Source organism: Bos indicus, chromosome 7 (genome assembly GCF_029378745.1).
Source record: "Bos indicus isolate NIAB-ARS_2022 breed Sahiwal x Tharparkar chromosome 7, NIAB-ARS_B.indTharparkar_mat_pri_1.0, whole genome shotgun sequence".
Lineage (NCBI taxonomy): Eukaryota > Metazoa > Chordata > Mammalia > Artiodactyla > Bovidae > Bos > Bos indicus.
The window spans coordinates 42528858-42551309 of record NC_091766.1 but is presented as its reverse complement, the minus strand read 5'-3'; the positions used below and the strand labels follow the sequence as shown (position 1 = coordinate 42551309).

Sequence of the window (22452 nt, the reverse complement as noted above, 5' to 3'; positions counted from 1 at the left end):
CACATTCAATGCATCTGTGTTCTTATTTGGTTAGTGTTAGTGATTATAGTTTGTAACAGTAGGTACAGTGTGTAAACATTAGGTTATTAAATAATCCATGAGATAATTAATGAAAATTATATATTTTGAGAAGTTATGCATAATACTGAAGAGAACTCAACAGGAAAAAAGTTACAAAAAAATGTTCAAAGGAGTCCTGGGAGTAAGGAAAATAGACGAGCTGTGCAGTAACACATCATCAGATGGAACAGTGTTCTTAAAGTTGTTTCCTGGGCAATAATGTTCATCCATGGAGAGAAACAATAAGACTATATCCACAGATTTTATTCTCCTGGGGCTCTGGCCTGAGTTTAGCCACCTTGTGATCCTTATCTACCTTATCCTTTTGGTCTACTGTGTGGCTGTTATGAGCAATGTTATTCTCATTCTCCTCATCTGGCTAGATTTGCAACTCCACTCCCCCATGTACTTTCTGCTCAGCCACCTCTCCCTCATTGACTTGGCCTTGATCTCAACTTCTGTCCCCAAAATGGTCACAAACTTCTTCTCAGGAGAAAGAATCATATCACAGGTAGGTTGTGGAACCCAGATCTTCTTCAGCTTAACCCTGGGAATTGCTGAGTGCCTCCTGCTAACTCTCATGTCCTATGACCGCTACATTGCCATCTGTAACCCACTTTGTTACTCAATCATTATCAGCGATGTCACCTGCAAAAAGATGGTCATTGTGTCCTGGACAGGGGGAGCAATAACTTCCCTGGTTCATACAGCCTATGCCATGCATTTTCCCATTTGTCACCCCCGAGAGATCCTGCATTTTTTGTGTGAGGTCATGGCCCTCTTGAAGCTCACTTGTGAGGACATTTCAGCCTATGTGAAGTCAGTGGTGGTCTCAAGCTTTCTGGTGGTCCTCATCCCTCTAAGTCTCATCCTGGCCTCCTACACCCTCATCTTTCTTGCTGTCCTCCGCATGAACTCCTCTGAGGGCAGGAACAAAGCTCTGGCCACCTGCTCCTCCCACCTTTATGTGGTCAGCCTCTACTTTGGCCCTGCCATATTGGTCTACATGAGACCAGGGTCTTCTAAGACTCCCAAATTAAATCAATGTCTTTTTATGTTTAACGCCATCCTTACCCCTATGCTTAACCCACTCATCTATAGTCTGAGAAACAAGGATGTTATAGAAGCTTTGAAGAGTAGAGTCATCAATAGATTCCCCCTGAGAAAGATGAAAAGACATCTACATTGTTATACATGATTATAATCTTATGTTAGCATATTTATTTAAATTGCTTTCAGGAGCCTTTGAGACTTGAAAAATTCTGTTATAAATTATAGAAATGTTAAAAGTATTTATTTCAATCCTTTTGTTGTGTGCAAATAAAACATAAAAGAATCTGTCCATGGTCTCAGAGCACCATCAAAGAGCCAGTTCTTCTGACACAAAATTCTGAAAACACACTTATTTTCTAAATAACACAGGGCATCATTTTTGCTCATGTATGCCCAAATTATGAATGCACTCATCCACTCAAATATACCTGTGAAGAAGGGATGAGCTGCTCCTCAGAACAGCGAGAAATCTCACAATTCCAGGATTGGCTCAGGAAGCAGAACTTCTGATATATACTTTCAACAACTGTGATATTAAAATAGTCTGATCTTTCTTGAATGAAGAAAAGCAGCTTTTAGATTGCCAAAATATCATACACATTCAACCTAATGTCAGCATTTTGTTTCATGAGAAACAAAGGGTAAATCTGTCTTTTCTTTCTCTTGGCTCCAACAAATGTTTCTGATTCTTTGTGCTCCTCCTTCTGAGTTCAAATCCGTTGTCTAAAGCAAACATAGCACTAAATAAGACACAAAATTCTGACAATCTGAGAAACTGGGATAAAATGATGGTACATTCTATCTAGCACTGCTAACAAGTTACAACAAGTTACAGTGTGTTAATCAGAAAAGAAAGCAGGAAATGAGTGCTACATTACAAATGTCTGTGCAACTGAAGGCCAGGCACTGAACTTAGCATTCAGTAGGGAAGTAAGAGAACTAGACTCTTGAAAGCCTTCCTCCTAGGCATGACATATGGAACTTTATTTTAAAGATAATAAAGATTTACTATATTCACTTTAGGAGGAATGCAAAATGAGCGCTAGAATCAGCCTTAGTCAAAGCTGAGAGAAAAAAACTAAAAACTTTCTTCTACAATGTAAATAAATTCATCTGTACCATTTCTCTATACTCCATATATAATGCATTAATATATGATATTTGTTTTTCTCTTTCTGACTTACTTTACTCTGTATGACAGACTCTAGGTCATTCCACATCACTACAAATGACCTAATTTCATTCCCTTTTATGGTTGAGTAATATTCCATTGTGTATATGTAAAATAAATCTAAAATTATATTCAAAAATATAAATGATATTGGTGCTTTATTTTAAAAAGTTGTAGTGAAATTTAAAAATATTGTAATTATTGTAGAGAATGATAATTTCTCAGCATTATCAGCTCCTACAATCACTGTATGGTAAATATTTAAACCGATAAATATCTTTTACTCTTTTGATTATGTAACTAGTATTCACTTAATACCATTATATCACTATTGGTCAACATAAAACAATAGAATTCCATATCACTAAAACGACCATTAAATAGAAAAACATGTAATTATTTTTAAAAATCCAGATGCATATCAGAATTTTCTTGGAATTTTTGGAAAAATACAAATGCCCATGTATTGACTTTTTCCCCCCAAGGCTCCAGGTGTGTTTTTAATGAGCAGCCGTGTTTAAAATTCAAATTGTGGTGCCACAGAAGACTCTTGAGAGTCCCTTGGACAGCAAGGAGATCAAACCAGTCAATCCTAAAGGAAATCAACCCTTAATACTCATTGGAAGGACTGAAGCTGAAACTGAAGCTTCAATACATTGGCTGCCTGATCAACTCATTGGAAAAGATCCCAATGCATGAAAGATTGAAGGTAAAAGAAGAAGAGGGTGGCAGAGGATGAGATGGTTGAATAGCATCACCAATTCAATGGATATGAACTGAGGCAAACTCCAGGAGAGTGAGGGGCAGCCTGGCATGCTGCAGTACATGGGGTTGCAAAGAATTGGACATGACTTAGGGACTGAACAACAACATGTTTAAAAACAACTGGATTACATGATGATGTTTTACTTTTTATCTAGTTTGTTTTACCTTTTCTAGTTAATACTCAGTGCTCCCATTTCATTTAGTTTAGTTTTTAAATTTCTCTCTGTTTTGTTGTTGTTCTTTCTCAAGGCTTTATCAAGCAGAGAAGAAAAGTTTTCGTATATGTATGTATGTTGTGGTCATTCAGTCGCTCAGTGGCATCTGACTCTTTGTGACCCCATGGACTGCTGTATGCCAGGCTTCCCTGTCCATCACCATCCCCAGAGCTTGCTAAAACTCATGTCCACTTAGGCAGCGATGCCATCCAACCATGTTGTCTTAGGTCATCTCTATCTCCTCCTGCCTTCAATCTTTCCCAGTATCAGGGCTTTTTCTGAGTTGGCTCTTCTCATGAGGTGACCAAAGTATTGGTGCTTCAGCTCCAGCATTAGTCCTTCTAATGAATATTCAGGACTGATTTCCTTTAGAATGGACTGGTTGGATCTCCTTGCAGTCCAAGGGACTCTCAAGAGTCTTCTCCAACACCACAGTTCAAAAGCATCAAATTCTTCAGTGCTCAGCTTTCTTTACGGTCCAACTCTCACATCCATACATGACTACTGGGAAAACCATAGCTTTGACTAGATGAACATTTGGTGGCAAAGTAATATCTCTGTCTTTTAATATGCTGTCTAGGTTTGTCACAGTTTTTCTTCCAAGGAGCAAGCATCTTTTAATTTCATGGCTGCAGTTACCGTCTGAAGTGATTTTGGAGCCCAAGAAAATAAAGTCTGTCACTGTTTCCATTGTTTTCCCATCTATTTGCCATGAAGTGATGGGAACGGATGACATGATCCTAGTTTCAGGGTAGCTACAAACAAAAAGAAGATACACACAAAAGATAGAAAGAAATCAAAGCATGACATTACAGAAAATCATCAAAATACAAAGAAATGTAGCAAGAGAGGAAAAAAGTAACAAACAAACCAAGAAACAACTAGAAAACAATAAAATGACAAACATAAGTCCATGCTGCTGCTGCTGCTGCTAAGTCACTTCAGTCGTGTCCGACTCTGTGTGACCCCATAGACATCAGCCCTCCAGGCTCTCCTGCCCGTGGGATTCTCCAGGCAAGAACACTGGAGTGGGTTGCCATTTTCTTCTCCAACTTATTAATAAATATTTAAATGCAAATAGATTAAACTCTCCAATTGATATAAATAGAGGGGCCTAATGCAGAAAATAGTTGGACTATAAAGAAAGCTGAGTGCCGAAGAATTGATGCTTTTGAACTGTGGTGTTGGAGAAGACTCTAATGGCACCCCACTCCAGTACTCTTGCCTGGAAAATCTCATGGGCAGAGGAGCCTGGTAGGCTGCAGTACATGGGGTCGTGAAGAGGCGGCCACGACTGAGCGACTTCACTTTCACTTCTCACTTTCATGCATTGGAGAAGGAAATGGCAACCCACTCCAGTGTTCTTGCCTGGAGAATCCCAGGGGCGGGGGAGCCTGGTGGGCTGCCGTCTATGGGGTCACACAGAGTCAGACACGACTGAAGCGACTTAGCAGTAGCAGCAGCAATGCAGAAAAGAGTTGGACTATAAAGAAAGCTGAGTGCCAAAGAATTGATGCTTTTGAACTGTGGTGTTGGAGAAGACTCTTGAGAATCCCTTGGACTGCAAGGAAATCCAACCAGTCCATCCTAAAGGAGATCAGTCCTGGGTGTTCATTGGAAGGACTGATGTTGAGGCTGAAACTCCAATACTTTGGTCACCTGATGTGAAGAGCTGACTCATTGGAAAAGACTCTGATGCTGGGAAAGATTGAGGGCAGGAGGAGAAGGGGACGACAGAGGATAAGATGGTTTTACGGCATCATCGACTTGATGAACATGGGTTTGGTTGGACTCCGGAAGTTGGTGATGAACAGGGAGGCCTGGCGAGCTGCGGTTTATGGGATTGCAAAGATTCAGACAAGACGGAGCAACTGAACTGACTGAATGTAGAAAAAAAAAGAAGACCAAAATTTTGCTGTCCATATGAGACTTACTTCATGTATTAGGCCACACATAGCTTCCCTGGTGGCCCAGACAGTAAAGAATTCATCTGCAAACCGGGAGACCTGGGTTTGATCCCTTGGTTGGGAACATCCCCTGGAGCAGGGCAAAGCAACCCACTCCAATATTCTTGCCTGGAGAATCCGCATGGACAGAGGAGCCTGGTGGGCTACAGTCCAAGAGATTGCAAAGAGTCAGACACTACTGAGTGACTAAGCACATAGACTAAAAGTGAAGAGATGGAAAAAGATATCCCATAGAAATAGAAACAAAAGAGATCAAGGGCAGCTATACCTTTATCTGTATAAGTATATAAGGAGGAGAAGTCAAAGTATATAAGGAGAAGGGGATGACAGAAGTTGAGATGGTTGGATGGCATCAGCTACTCGATGGACATGAGTTTGAGCAAGCTCTGGGAGTTGATGATGGACAGGGAGGCCTGGCTTGCTGCAGTCCATGGGGTTGCAAAGAGTCAGACATGATTGAGCGACTGAACTGATAACTTGTATCGCATGAAACAGGCCTTAAGAAAAAACCATAACAAGAGAAAAGGAAGATTATTATATAGTAATAAAGGTGTCAATTAATCAGAATGAGGTAAGAATCATAAATGTATATTCACCCAACACTGAAAAGTGAAAGTGTTAATCAGTCAGAGTTGTGTCTGACTCTTTGCAACCCCATGGCCTGTAGCCCACAAGGCTCCTCTGTCTGTGGAATTCTCTAGGCAAGAATACTGGAGTGGATAGCCATCACCTTCTCCAGGGGAACATCCCGACCCAGGGATCGAACCTGGGTCTCCTGCATTGTAGGCACATTCTGTACTATCTGAGTTACAACATTGGAGCACCCAAATATATAAAGCATACAGATATTAAGGGAGAAATGGAGAACAAAAAAATAATGGCAAGGGATTTCAATAGCCCACATTTAACAATGGATAGATCATGCAGATGGAAAAATCTATAAGGAAACACTGGAATTAAACTACTTCATATCAGATTTAAGCAGTAGAATATACATTGTTCTCAAGCTCACATGGAACATTTTCAAGGACAGGATATATTAGGCTGCAAAGCATCCCTAACAAACTAAAAATGATTGAAATCATATCATACATCTTTCCAACCACAATGGTATGAAACTAGAAATCAATTACAAGAAGAAAATCTACAAATATGTGGGAATTAAACAACATACTTTTATTTTATTTTTTTACTTTACAATATTGTATTGGTTTTGCCATACATCAACATGAATCCACCACAGGTGTACACGTGTTCCCCAAAACAACATACTTTTAAACAACCAGCTGGCTAAATAGAACTAAAAAGGAAAATCAAAAGTCAAATTCAAGTGAAAATGGAAATACAATATATCAAAACTTAGCAGCAAAAGTAGTTCTAAAATGTTTATAGTGATAAATGCATATATTAAGGGAAAGAAATCTCAAATAAAAATTACTTTATGGACATCCCTGGTGGTCCAGTGGTTAAGAATTCACCTTCCAATGCAGGGGACACAGGTTCAATCCCTGGTCTGGGAAGATTCCACGTGCCGTGGGACAACTAAGCCAGTGTGCTACAACTACTGAGTCTGTGCTCTATAGCCCATGAGCCGCAACTGCTGAGACTGCATGCCTCAACTACTGAACCCCATGCATTCTAGAGCCCAGGATCTGCAATAAGAGAAGCCACTGCAATGAGAAGCCTTCCTGCCACAACTAAGGGTAGCCCCCTGCTTTCCACAAATGGAGAAAGCCCACACACAGCAATGAAGACCATAACCAATACAGCCAAAAATAAACAAATAGTAACAGCTAATTTCTTTTTTAAAAAACTAATTTTAAACCTCAAGGAAAAAGAAACACTGAGAATCATAAGAACCACTATAAACAATTACATGACCACAAATTAGATAACCTAGAAGAAATAGTGGAGAAGGCAATGGCACCCCACTCCAGTACTCTTGCCTGGAAAATCCCATGGACAGAGGAGCCTGGTGGGCTGCAGATCATGGGATCGTGAAGAGTCGGACACGACTGAGTGACTTCACTTTCACTTTTCCCTTTCATGCATTGGAGAAGGAAATGGCAACCCACTCCAGTGTTCTTGCCTGGAGAATCCCAGCGACAGGGTAGCCTGGTGGGCCACCATCTATGGGGTCGCACAGAGTCTGACACGACTGAAGCGACTTAGCAGCAGCAGAAGAAGAAGTAGATAAATTCCTAGAAATGTAAAACCTACCAAGATTTAATGAATAAATAGAAAATCTGAGCAGACCAATTATTATTTAATAGTAAGAAGATTGAATTCATAGTCAAATACCTCCCACCAAAGAGAAGTTCAGAATCAGATGGCTTGAAAAATGGAATCTACCAACATGTAAAGAATAATTAATGCCAGTTCTTCTCAAACTCTTTCCAAAACTGAAGAGGAAGGAATATTCCCAAACTTATTTTATGAAGCCAGAATTACCCTGATAGCAAAATCAGATAAGAACACTGAAGGACAAGGAGATTACAGACTAAAATCCCTGATAATATAGATACAAAAAGTCCTTAACTAAATAGAGTCCCTTGGACAGCAAGGAGTTCAAATCAGTCAGTCTTAAAGGAAATCAACCCTGAATATTCAGGGTTGGAAGGACTGATGCTGAAGCTGAAGCTCCAGTTTTTGGCCACCTGATGCGAGCAGCCAACTGATTGGAAAAGACCCTGATGCTAGGAAAGATTGAAGGCAGAAGGAGAAGAGGGTGACAGAGGATGATATGGTTGCTTGACATCACAAATGCAATGGACAAGAACTTGGGCAAACTCCGGGGGATGGTGAGGGACAGGGAAGCCTGATGTACTACAGTCAATGGGGTTGTGAAAAGTCAGACGTGATTTGGGGGCTGAACAACAACAAAAATACTAGTAATCATTTCAACAGCACATTAGAGGAACATATGCCATGCTCAAGTGAAATTTGTGCTTAGGATGCAAGAATGGTTCTACATACTCAAATCAATAAATATAACATAACACATTAATAGAATTAAAGGTAAAAATTATATGATCATCTCAATAGATAGTGAAAAAAACATTTGGCAAAATTCCAAATCAATTCATTACAAATACCCTCAAAAAGTGGAAATAGAAGTAACATATCTCAACATAATAAAGGCCATATATGACAAGCTAACAGCTAACATCATATCCAATAGTGAAAGACTGAATGTTTTCTTTTGGGATTAGGAATAAGAAAAAGGTGTCTATTATCAACTCTACTTTTCAAGATAGTACTAGAAGTCCTAGCAAGAGAGATCAAACCAAAAAAATGAAAGATAGATAAACTATGAAGTAAAATTATTTGTTTGCAGATGGAATCGCCTTCTATAAAGGAAATCCTAAGGACTAAAAAAAAACCAGTTGTAACTAATAAACAATTCAGTAAAATTGTAGAATATAAAAATCAACATAGAAAAATTAGTTGTTTTTCTATGCATCAAAAATGAACTGCCTAAAAAAGTAATACAGAGAACAGTCTCATTCATAACAGCATCAAAACAATGACAGACTTAGAAGTAAATTTATCCAAGGAGGTGAAAGATCTGTACAATGAAAAGTATAAGACATTGACAAAGAAAATTGAAGAAAACACTAGCAAGTGAAGAGATACCTTCTGCCTCTTGAGAAATTTGTATGCAGGTCAGGATGCAACAGTTAGAACTGGACATGGAACAACAGACTGGTTCCAAATAGGAAAAGGAGTTCGTCAAGGCTGTATATTGTCACCCTGTTTATTTAACTTATATGCAGAGTACATCATGAGAAACGCTGGACTGGAAGAAACACAAGCTGGAATCAAGATTGCCGGGAGAAATATCAATAACCTCAGATATGCAGATGACACCACCCTTATGGCAGAAAGTGAAGAGGAACTCAAAAGCCTCTTGATGAAAGTGAAAGTGGAGATTGAAAAAGTTGGCTTAAAGCTCAACATTCAGAAAACGAAGATCATGGCATCTGGTCCCATCACTTCATGGGGAAACAGTGGAAACAGTGTCAGACTTTATTTTTTGGGGCTCCAAAATCACTACAGATGGTGACTGCAGCCATGAAATTAAAAGACGCTTACTTCTTGGAAGGAAGGTTATGACCAACCTAGATAGCATATTCAAAAGCAGAGACATTACTTTGCCAACAAAGGTTCGTCTAGTCAAGGCTATGGTTTTTCCTGTGGTCATGTATGGATGTGAGAGTTGGACTATGAAGAAGGCTGAGTGCCGAAGAATTGATGCTTTTGAACTGTGGTGTTGGAGAAGACTCTTGAGAGTCCCTTGCACTGCAAGGAGGTCCAACCAGTCCATTCTGAAGGAGATCAGCCCTGGGATTTCCTTGGAAGGAATGATGCTAAAGCTGAAACTCCAGTACTTTGGCCACCTCATGCGAAGAGTTGACTCATTGGAAAAGACTCTGATGCTGGGAGGGATTGGGGGCAGGAGGAGAAGGGGACGACAGAGGATGAGATGGCTGGATGGCATCACTGACTCGATGGATGTGAGTCTGAGTGAACTCCGGGAGTTGGTGATGGACAGGGAGGCCTGGCGTGCTGTGATTCATGGGGTCGCAAAGAGTCAGACACAACTAAGCGACTGATCTGATCTGATCAGTGGATAGAAGAATTTATATTATCAAAAATATCCATACCTCACAAAGCCAACTATAGATTCAATGCAATCCCTATCAAGATCCTAAGGGCATTTCTCACATAAATAGAAACTGCTGCTGCTGCTAAGTCACTTCAGTCATGTCCGACTCTGTGTGACCCCATAGACGGCAGCCCACCAGGCTCCCCTGTCCCTGGGATTCTCCAGGCAAGAATACTGGAATGGCTTGCCATTTCCTTCTCCAAGGCATGAAAGTGAAAAGTCAAAGTGAAGTGTCGTTCAGTCATGTCCGACTCTTAGCGATCCCATGGACTGCAGCCCACCATGGGATTTTCCAGGCAAGAGTACCAGAGTGGGGTGCCATTGCCTTCTCCGATAAATAGAAAAGACAACCCTAAAATTTGTATGGAACCACAAAAGATCCTGAATAGACAATGAAATCCTGAAAAAGAACAAAAGTGAAAGAAGACATCACACTACTTGACTTGAAACTATAATACAAAGCTATAGTAATCAAAACAGTATGATAATGGCATAAAAACTGACACATAGACCAATGGAACAGAATTGAGAATCCAGAAATATATCCAGGCGTATACAATCAACTAATACTTGAAAAGAGATCCAAGAATACTTGGTTGAAGTGATAGTTTCTTCAACAAATGATTGGATATGCAAATGCAAAGGAATGAAATTGGACCTCTATCTTGCATCATTCACATAAAATTCATAGGAGAAAACCTAGGAGAAAAGCTTCCTGACATTGATTTTGGCAGTGATTTTTTTTGGATATGACCCCAAAAGCACAAGCAACAGAAGCAAGAATCAACAAGTAGGACATCAGATGAAAAATCTCTGCACAGAAATAGAAACAATCAATAAAAATAAATAGGAAATTTACAGATTATGAGAAAAAAATTAAAAAAACCACATATCTGATAAAGCATTCCAAAATATATCGATGAACTCATAAAAACAACTCAGTAATGAAAACTCTAATAATCCATTTTTTTTAAAGGGGCAAAGGACCTGAATAGACATTTTTTCCAAAGAATACATTCAAATGGTCAACAGTTTCTTGAAAATATGCTCACCACACTAATTTGTCCCAGATGCATGAAGAAAGTAACTGAGGATAGGGATGATTATGATTCATTTTTTTGGTAAAATTTCTAACTTGAAACCATGTAGTCTGACTTCTTAATTTATCAACGAGGACACAGATCTCTAATAAGGCTCTGTTTTCAGATGGTATCATCCTATTAACTCACTCAGCCTAATGTCTAACACACAAGCTGGAAAATCCAGGAAAATAAAACTTCAAAAAACAGAGCCAATGCCACTGGGATCTCTGTCTGGGATCTGGGATTTGGAACTTACTGCTCTAATCCCCAAAGGTGATTGGAACTACCCAATAACCAGGTTGAATGGCACTTTTTCTGCAAACTCTAAACCAACAGTAATACCAAGTTAACAACTATTATTGAGCACATTTGTGGGTAAAGGCTTTGTATCAAGGCTCTGCCTGTATCCATACATACTCCAGCATGGAAGACAAACACATTCAGGGTCTTTCTTTTTCACCCTTCATGTTTCCTAAGAGCAGCAGATTTAATCATCTATTGGGAGGAAAGAGGAAACAGTGTTTCTCCATGTTACCTACATATTAGAACAAGGGTGGGGAGAAAGGTTAAATTACTAGTGGTAAGGCTATACCACCCTGTTCTTGAATGATGCAGACAATTTCTGCCTGCAGCCAGCATTAAGATCTATTACCAGGAGCTCTGTCCTCTGCTATCACTTTTTGGTGATCAAATAAAATCTTCCATTAATCAGTTTTTGCCACACTTGTCTGGTGGTAATGACAAAGAGACCTTGATAAATACACATATTCCTGGCATTTTGATTCAGGAACATTAGAATTCCTGTGTTTCCTCAATCCTCAGGTGATTTCTACAGTTGGACAAGTTGGGGAGACACTGGTATAGAAAAGACACTACAGGAGTAACCTGGGCTATTTTTACCCAGTGATATCAGCAGTGGGAGGGACAGTACACTGACTCTCAGTTGTGAGTTAAGTTGTGAGTTAATTAAGGCTCTTATTGGTTCTGTTATAGAGAAGATTTGTCAAATCCTGGAGAAGATTTGGCTGCACAAGGTCTTCCTGTGTTGAGCACCTTATTATTTAATCCATTGCAGTGCAGTGATGAGGCTCAAGGAGAAGTGAAATGAATAATCTTGATGAAGACCAAGTCAGTCATCCAGATGCCACCAGGTCTAGACCTGTACTGAACAGAGCAACAACACCACGAAGGGACCTTGAGGATTTCAGGTGAGGTGAGGCACAAAATGACAATACTAGTAAGGATACTTTCTAAACATTCACACTAAGATTGGAACTTTCTGCTTTCCAATTTTGACCTCACTATGTATGATATGCAGGTCAGGAAGCAACAGTAAGAACTGGACCTGGAATCACAGACTGGTTCCAAATAGGAAAAGGAGTACGTCAAGGCTGTATGTTATCACCCTGCTTATTTAACTTATATGCAGAGTACATCATGAGAAACGCTGAGCTGGAGGAAGCACAAGCTGGAATCAAGATTGCTGGGAGAAATATCAATAACGTCAGATATGCAGATGGTACTACCCTTATGGTAGAGAGTGAGGAAGAACTAAAGAGCCTCTTGATGAGGGTGAAAGAGGAGAGTGAAAAAGTTGGCTTAAAGCTCAACATTCAGAAAACTAAGATCATGGCATCTGTTCCCATCACTTCATGGCAAATAGATGGGGGAACAGTGGAAACAGTGGCTGACTTTATTTTTTGGGGCTCCAAAATCACTGCAGATGGTGATTGCAGCCATGAAATTAAAAGACGCTTACTCCTTGGAAGGAAAGTTATGACCAACCCAGACAGCATATTAAAAAGCAGAGACATTACTTTGTGAACAAAGGTCCATCTAGTCAAGGCTAGTTTTTCCAATGGTCATGTATGGATGTGAGAGTTGGACTATAAAGAAAGCTGAGTGCCGAAGAATTGATGCTTTTGAACTGTGTTGTTGGAGAAGACTCTTGAGAGTCCCTTGGACTGCAAGGAGATCGAACCAGTCCATCCTAAAGGAAATCAGTCCTGAATATTCATTGGAAGGACTGATATTGAAGCTGAAACTCCAATACTTTGGCCACCTGATGCAAAAAGCTGACTCATTTGAAAAGACCCTGATGCTGGGTAAGATTGAGGGCAGGAGCAGAAGGGGACGACAGAGGATGAGATCATTGGATGGCCTTACTGACTCAATGGACATGGATTTGGGTGGACTCCGGGAGTTGGTGATGGACAGGGAAGCCTGGCGTGCTGCGGTTCATGGGGTTGCAAAGAGTCAGACACGACTGAGCATCTGAATTGAGCTGAACTGAAGTATGCTACTACATCTACAAACCCAGGTAGAAGAGAAATGTTCTCCCTGTATGCGTTGTCCACAAAAGAATTAAGTTTTACTATCCTATTTGGTAATGGGCTTTATAAGAGTTGAGCCTTTGATCTGCCTCTCAAAGAATTGGAACATTCCATTCTTCTTCCACAGAAAGCAAAAGTGTGTCTCCTGAAATTAAAGGAGACAGAACATCCTATATCTAATGACAATGAAATTTTCTTGCCCAGATAGTGTCCTACATCTAGCAGCTATGTAGAAAATGCTATAAAATTGTTTGGGTTTACAGTGATAAATGAAAACCATGTTCTCCACCTAAACAAAGTATGCAAGAACTTTTATGTTCTCTGTTTGTTAGAGAGTGGGAGGAAAATAACCTACTGAAATATAAAGACTAAGAGGACATCTAAAGTATACATAAGTAAATGAATCACCTAAAATATAAGTTCACACCCATGTTTACACACAAATACTCGCACACTTCCAGAGATGAGATTTTAAATAATTTCATTACAAAAACAATGACTTACAAAATGTATTTATACATACTTTTCTGTTACCTAAACAAAGTATTCCATGTTAAATTAGTTACATGTCAGTCATTCTCACAAAGTGCATTCCAATTGTTTGATTCTATTCCCTTCTAGTTTGTGTTTCCTCATGTTCATGTTCTGTTTTTTTGCTCTTCTCAGCAATTTCTTTTCAATCCATCTTGTGCATTTCCTGCATTAACATTGGCATTGATCTGAGAGTTTTTGTTTTTTAGATTCCTTTTATACTTTGCTTTTAATAAGAATATAGTCTATATAATACTTTCCTTGTAAGGTGCAGAATTAGCACACCTTTCATCTTCTAGATTTGACTAACTGCTCATAAGACATCTTCTTCCATTATACCTTGGGAGAATAGCCATCCTTACCTCTTGCTCAAACTGTCTTCTACCCTGGAACTTCACTTAGCTTTCACCAGCCTCTTACTACAGACATTTATTTAATGCCAAATCACTTGTTCAGAAATGAATAAGAAATAAAGACTTACTCCTCAGACTTTCAGTTTCAGACAAGAGAAAAATTCTCACTTAATTTTCTCTTGATATTCTCCTCACTTGCCTGAATAATCCAAACTCTAATATCCCTCCGTGGCTGGAGTATTTTTGGTGTTAATTATAGAGAGCATTTTGTTAAAATAGAGAATAAAAATCACTATAATACTGTCATCTTACTTGCACAGGAGAGTGCATTTTGAGAGGAAGATACACTTGAGCACAAGATTCAGTAGGTTCAAGTATCTATTTTCTGACCAACAGCTCACTTAATTTCTTGGAGTATAAATTTCTTAATCTATGGTGTAGAGGGGGGGGAAACCCTTGCTGTCTCTATCCCAGTGGTTTTTGTGGCTCATCCAACCAGATAATATTTGTAAACAGCCAGATTCTGTACAAAAGAAAGTGATTCGGTGATGAACTTGTCAAGTGCTCATTTCTCCTAAGTAGTTCTGTATCAACTGTCCCTTGAGCTAAAGCATCTCCTTCTGGACACGCCAACCTCACTGTACAGCTAAAGTGAGTGAAACACTGTCATCCAGTGAATGAGTTGGACCATACTGTATTGAGCCAATGAAGTAAATTACAAACAAAAAACTTTAGCTTGGCATATCTGAACTCCCACTTCTTTACTGCCTCCTGGGGAAGAGCCAACATGCAAAATGGTTTTGCTGGTTCCTGGACATGTTGTATCTGCTCTAGACAGCCGGGATTCCAGGGATATTCATGCCTCCTACATGTGGATCATGAGAAATAACACTGGAACTTTTTTCCTTCATCAAGCCATTCAATCTAGATTAGAATCTTTTTAAAAAAGAGAGAGTAGAGATAGAGAAAGAGAGAAATTCTCCTGTAGAGTCTGTGCTCCAGGGACCAGAATTAAGATATGTTAGACTTCATTTATACTGTCAGTCAACTCATATGACAGTTTTTTTAAAGAACAAAACACTGGCATGTGGCCTCAGAATATCAAAATATTGGTAAAAGAGAAAACCTAACAAGGTTACCAGTTTCAGTGTGAAAGTATTTCACAGTATCAATTAGGTTTTGTGCTCAGTTGTCTTAGAATCAAAGAATATTGAACTAGATGAGCTCTTAGGTTCTAGACCAGAGGCTCTTAAATGTTTTACTTAAGAAGAAATGGATAATCACTAATTAAAGATTGACAAGATAAAATTGTATTGGTGGAAATACTGTCTTGCTGTTTAACATGGTGAATAGTAGAAATGGGTTGCTACAAGTAAAATTAAATGTAACCTTAATATATGGATTAACTATTAAAAGTTGTCTTAGATACATTCTCTACTCATGAGTAAAGCTTGGTTTTGTGTATCCTTACTTTAAATTATGAGGGATCTAGGCTAAACTCACCAGCCAGGCCATATCAAGCCTTAAACTTTGGATTCTGTTTGCACAATGCTGGCTTTCTGGATGCTAGAAACCTACCTCTCACTGTTGAATGAATGAAATTAATTGTTCATACAGAAGGTGGTGAGAACATCTAGGAAGACTAGGCTTCCTTGAACTCACAGAATAGATTCCATGAAGTTTCTTGTGAGCCTGTTTCTCATACATGTTTGGTCAGTAAATGTCTGTAGGTCTGGCAGAATTTAGTCTGAAACTTCCTAAGTTGCTTTCTTATTTATTTTCCCACTGTTTTAGTGGGGTCATTGGAAAAAGAGCTAACCCTCTCTCACCTCAGTACATCTTTGGCTACTTCCATAATTTTTAATTACATACACACAAAGTGTGGTTGGTTTAGGAAGATTTATAGAAGTGGTAAAATTCATAGTGTGGGCCTATGAAACTACTTATTGGAAAATTTGGAACAACAACTTATATCAAGTCACTAATATGACTGTGCTCTCCATAGTTTGTTAAGGTAACTCACTAAAGCAATAAATTATTTTGGCATTGATCATTCATGCAAAGGCATCAAGCTGGTATCAGTTCACTTTGGTGGCTCTGAGAGGCAAACTCCATTGAGAGTAATAAATTCTTCATTTGAAACAGAAAATGCTGTTTTTAATCACCTGGGGATCCATGAAATGTATGGACATCAAGGTGTATAATAGCATTTTATCAGATCTATTGGCTTCAGTTAATAAATTTGATATATGACACAGAACAATAGTAATTATTCCACTACTGCCTATGGTTACAGGATCAAAGCTCTGCAGCAATATAAAGGTACCAATCAATTCAGTTAGTTATGTAGTTTAAGAGAAAATATGAAATACAATTTATGCATGTGTTTCTGGGGCTAAGAGGAGTATGTAACACAATGCACAGACATCACTACTGAATATGAGCCCTGTGCCTTAGCCAGAGGGCTTCCCAGGTGGCACTAATGGTAAAGAACCTGCCTGGCAGTACAGGAGATGTAAGAGACTTGGGTTCGGTCCCTGGGCCAGGAAGATGCCCTGGAGGAGGGCATGGCAACCCACTCCAGTATTCTTGCCTGGAGAATCCCATAGACAGAGGAGCCTGGAAAGCTACAGTCTATAGGGTCACAAAGAGTCAGACATGACTGAAATGACTTAACACGCATACACAGAACTTATCCAGGATTAGGCTTCTCAAGCACAGCCTATATTTCCAACATCAGAATCACATGGGCTCCACTTACAGATGAAGGTTTCAGGATCTCATCCTAGACCTAAGCATCCAATTCTCTGGGAGTACATTTTATTAATAGTAAGCAGTCCATGTGGTCCTGATACATAGTAATGTCCAAGAGTCACAAGTAAAAGCTCAAAGTGGTTCAAGAAACCAAGTAGAAAGAAAGAGATAGGGCAGTACCTCCTCCCTCTGGCTGAGGGACTCAAGGCAGAGGCTACTGTATTCACAGAGATTCAATAAACTACTTTATCTGCATTTCACTCAGGTATCTGGGTATTTCTTTTTCTGATGGATTAGGTTGGCCATCAATGCAAAGGGCAACTGGGGGGAAGCTGTAAACCTTAAGGCAATTTCCTTGTTTCTCTCTATATAAATGAAATAAAATTCCATCCAAGTTGACTCTAAAATACAGTAAGAATGGGCATCAACTTTAAAAATTGTGTCCTTTATTATCCTTCTGAGAGATATCAAATTTAATCTTTGCTGCTTGTTTAGTCTCTGAATACATTTGGTGCAGGAAGACTTAGAAAACCCATTCTACTAAGAGGGAAAATTTTTCTGAAGCCCTAGTATATTTCAGCATTCAATGGCCCCAGTTGGACTGTGAAGAAGGCTGAGCGCCGAAGAATTGATGCTTTTGAACGGTGGTGTTGGAGAAGACTCTTGAGAGTCCCTTGGACTGCAAGGAGATCCAACCAGTCCATTCTGAAGGAGATCAGCCCTGGGATTTCTTTGGAAGGAATGATGCTAAAGCTGAAACTCCAGTACTTTGGCCACCTCATGCAAAGAGTTGACTCATTGGAAAAGACTCTGATGCTGGGAGGGATTGGGGGCAGGAGGAGAAGGGGACGAGAGAGGATGAGATGGCTGGATGGCATCACTGACTCGATGGACGTGAGTCTGAGTGAACTCCGGGAGTTGGTGATGGACAGGGAGGCCTGGCGTGCTGCGATTCATGGGGTCGCAAAGAGTTGGACACGACTGAGTGACTGATCTGATCTGATCTGATCCTGAAGGAAATTCAACATCTAGTTAAATATGTGATATTAGAGTTTCCCAAAACACAATTGTTAACTTCAGTAGATGTGTTTAGTTCATATTATACCTAAACTATAGATTTATTTCATTAAAGTATCCTTGTGTGATACCAAGATTGCATTGACTGAAACTATGAGTATGAAAAAATGCATAAATATTAGAATTGTTCATATTATGAGAAGAAGATAATGAAAAGTGAAAACGCTTGCCTACAGGAAGGGTTAGGACATTGATGGGAAAAAAAATCTAGTGTCACTTTTATGCTCTAGTTATTAATTTTTCTCCTATGGTTTTAGCACCTTTATGAAGCAGATAAAATTCTGTTTTCAGTTCCCCCAAAATGTTCTATGTCATGCCATCAATTACTAAATTTATGTTTCTGGTTTAATTCCTTTCTCATTTACACATGTGTTTAAAAGTCTCCGTTTTCTTTCAGGTGAAGCTGGTAAGGAGACAACATGGAGACAGGAAACAAGACATTGAGCACAGATTTCATTCTCTTGGGCCTTTTCCCAGGAAGGAGACATACTGATCTTCTTGTCTCTGTTGTCCTCCTCATCTACATCATTGGAAATACCAGCTTGATCCTTCCCATCTGGACAGATCCCTACTTTCATACCTCCATGTATTTCCTGCTTAGCCAACTCTCTCTCATTGACCTGATTTTCATCTCTTGCACAGTCCCCAAAATGGTGGTCAACTTTTTCTCAGGGAAGAGAAACCATTTCCCTGATTGGCCGTGGGGCCCAAATCTTCTTTACCTTGACTCTTGGGATAGCAGAGTGTCTCCTCCTGACACTCATTGCTTATGACCGCTATGTGGCTACCTGTCATCCTCTCAAATACTCAATCATCATCAGCCACTGGGTTTTCCAGCTGGTGGCTGTGGGGTCCTGGGTGGGAGGGGCTCTGGCACCCTTGGTCCACACGGCTTATGCCATGCATGTTCCCCTCTGTGGCTCCTGAGAGCTCTACCACTTTTTTTGTGAAGTCAAAGCCCTCGTGAAGCTGTCCTGTGAGGACATATCTGCCTATGAGAAAGGAGCAGTAGTGACCAGCATCGTTGTGGTTCTTCTCCCCACAAGCCTCATTCTGACTTCCTATACTCTCGTCTTCCTCCAGGTCCTGCAAATGAACTCCCCTGAAGGCAGGAACTAGGCCCTGGCTGCTGCTCCTCCCATCTTACTGTGGTCATGTTTTACTATGCCCCAGCCATGCTAATATACATGAGGCCTGATCTTCTCACACCTCTGCTCTGAACCAGGCTCTCTTTGTTTGACACCATCCTCACCTCGATGCTGAACCCCCTCATCTATAGGCTAAGGAACAGGGAAGTTGTGGGCTCAATAAGGAAGATGCTCAGGATGCACCCTATTCCAGAGCAGGCTCCTATGTCCCATTGAGTAGACAGTTCAGAGTTAAGATCTACCTGAGAGGTGGTAGGATCTGATAAAACCCAATGAAACTCTCCCTGTCTTCATCTTCTCTCTACAAATGTTGAATTTATACCCTCTCTCCTGATAAAGTCAGTTTGAAATATCTAAATCAATGAGTTCTCTGAGAGTAGAGGAGCACAAAACTATACCACTTTGAAGTAAATATATATGAGGCCTGAATAACAACCAGTTCTCTGTAAAAATAGCCTTTCTCCTAATCCTGTGAGCTTGCTTCATTTGTGTTGCTGGAACGATAGATCCCTCTTCTTTTGTTCATTTTTTAAAACTTATTTGATGACTGGAGGAAAATTGTTTTACCATGTTGGGTTGGTTTCTACCACACAACAACCCAATTCAGCCATCAGTTCAGTTCAGTTGCTCAGTCGTGTCTGACCCTTTGCGACCCCATGGACTGCAGCACGCCAGGCCTCCCTGTCCATCACCAACTCCCAGAGTTTACTCAAACTCACGACCATTGAGTTGGTGATGCCATCCAACCATCTCATCCTCTGTCGTCCCCTTCTCCTCCCACCTTCAATCTTTCCCAGCACCCAGGTCTTTTCCAGTGAGTCAGTGATTCACATCAGGTGGCCAAAGTATTGGAGTTTCAGCTTCAACATCAGTCCTTCCAATGAACACCCAAGACTGATCTCCTTTAGGATGGACTGGCTGGATCTCCTTGCAGTCCAAGGGACTCTCAAGAGTCTTCTCCAACACCACAGTTCAAAAGCATCAATTCTTCAGTGCTCAGCTTTCTTTATACTCCAACTCTCACATCCATAAATGACTACTGGAAAAACCATAGCCTTGACCAGACGGACCTTTGTTGACAAAGTAATGTCTCCGTTTTTTTAATATGCTATCTAGGTTGGTTATAACTTTCCTTCCAAGGAGTAAGTGTCTTTTAGTTTCATGGCTGCAATCACCATCTGCAGTGATTTTGGAGCCCCCCAAAATAAAGTCAGCCACTGTTTCCACTGTTTCTCCATCTATTTGCCATGAAGTGATGGGACCAGATGACATAATCTTAATTTTCTGAATCCAGGTTAAATCAATATTCGATATTTTGTAATGTAATTGACTCCTAAAAATTCATCTTAAGGCTGTTATGGCCAATTAGGATATATTGTTCACACTCAATATTACATTTAACCATAAGGACAATTCGATGAGAAAGTCTATTGTTATCACCAATTTGTAGATGAGGAAACAGAAGTGAGGAAGTCAATGGAAATTTCCCAGGTCATGCAGGTACTAAAAAGTGGTGAATCAGAGTTTAAATCTCACTTTGCTTTTTAACCACCATCCTGCTGAGCAGATGGCTGAGAGTGACTTTTTTCCCTGAATGAATTTGGCTTTGCCCCCTGGTAGCTGAGCTAATTACCTACCAGGGCTGGACTGAGCTGACACATTCCCCAGAGAGTTCATAGTATCTCTCTTGTCCACAGTGCTGTATTTAATCTCTGCTTCATGGCCTACCAGAGATATTCTGGATCAGCTATGAGCTTGCAGTACCAACTTCACCGAGATCATCAGTTATAAGACTTTATTCTACTCACAAAGAGCCTAATGTTTGACTTGATGAGCTGCAAAATACAAAGGAAGATATAGAAGAATTAAGAATCTCCAGGAGGTGACAAGGATGACAACACATATGATAACAAGGTAGCCCACAGTGGAGAAACAAGTAATTGTCTTGCACTCTTGTGGGGAGACACAGGAATTAGAAATAATTTGTGACGCTCTGTGTGGGGTAACATCTTCAAAGTGCTTCAGAATAAACTCCCAGCTGTATGATAAAACCCTCCTGGAGAGTTGAGCAGCTGCATGAGAATTTAGTGAATTGCCAGACCCTGAGGCAGATTATCGGAGAAGGCAATGGCACCCCACTCCAGAACTCTTGCCTGGAAAATCCCATGTACGGAGGAGCCTGGTAGGCTGCAGTCCATGGGGTCGCTAAGAGTCAGACACGACTGAGTGACTTCACTTTCACTTTCATGCATTGGAGAAGGAAATGGCAACCCACTCCAGTATTCTTGCCTGGAGAATCCCAGGGAGGGGGGAGCCTGGTGGATTGCCGTCTATGGGGTCGCACAGAGTTGGACACGACTGAAGCGACTTAGCAGCAGCAGCAGAGGCATTATATGTGATAAGTTCATGGGTCATTTGTATTTACATATACACAGTTTATAATGCTATTAAACTGATCAACTACTAGTTAGTTAGTAACTGGTGAGTTTAAGAAAAATAGTTAAACTCTGTGTTATAAACATAGGTGCAATCCTTTGTTCTCAGAAATGTGGTTTAGAGTCTCTTTTTTGCCCACCTGAAAATAAACATTGTTAATTGTCTATATTCCAATATAAAATAAAAAGTTTTTTTTTTTTTTTAAGTCATCTTTGTTGTTTTCTAGGCTTTGGAAAGAAGTTCTAACTAAGTCAAGTTTCAAAAAGAGCATCTTATTATTCAGGCTTCCTTCGTGACTCAGTGGTAAAGAATCCACCTGCCAATTCAGGAGCTGTGGATTTGAACCCTGGGTCAGAAAGATCCTCCACATATATATGGAATTTAGAAAGATGGTAATGATAACCCTGTATGCGAGAGAGCAAAAGAGACACAGATGTATAGAACAGTCTTTTGGACTCTGTGGGAGAGGGCAAGGGTGGGATGATTTGGGAGAATGGCATTGAAACATGTATATTATCATATGTGAAACAGATCACCAGTCCAGGTTCGATGCATGATATGGGGTGCTTGAGGCTTGTGCCCTGGGATGACCCAGAGGGATGGGATGGGGAGGGAGGTTGGAGCGGGGGTGGTTCAGGATGGGGAACACATATACACCCATGGCAGATTCAAGTCAATGTATGGCAAAACCAACACAATATTGTAAAGTACTTAGCCTCCAATTAAAATAAATAAATTTATATTTAAAAAAATAAAAGAAAGATCCTCCAGAGAAGGAAATGGCAACCCACTCCAGTATTCTTGCCTGGGAAATTCCATGGACAGAGGAGCCTGGTGG

General features: G+C 40.1%; 1 protein-coding gene and 1 pseudogene across 1 annotated transcript; both read left to right on the top strand.

The window, feature by feature from the left end:
- Positions 1-251: 251 nt before the first annotated feature.
- LOC139184135 (olfactory receptor 2AJ1-like) lies at positions 252-1315 on the top strand. The gene has a single exon (XM_070793401.1). It carries the CDS (start codon positions 290-292, stop codon positions 1256-1258), a length of 969 nt encoding a protein of 322 aa, XP_070649502.1. The 5' UTR covers positions 252-289; the 3' UTR covers positions 1259-1315.
- Positions 1316-18449: 17134 nt separating this feature from the next.
- On the top strand, positions 18450-19594 carry LOC139183994 (olfactory receptor 2AJ1-like; annotated as a pseudogene).
- The last annotated feature ends 2858 nt before the right edge of the window (positions 19595-22452 follow it).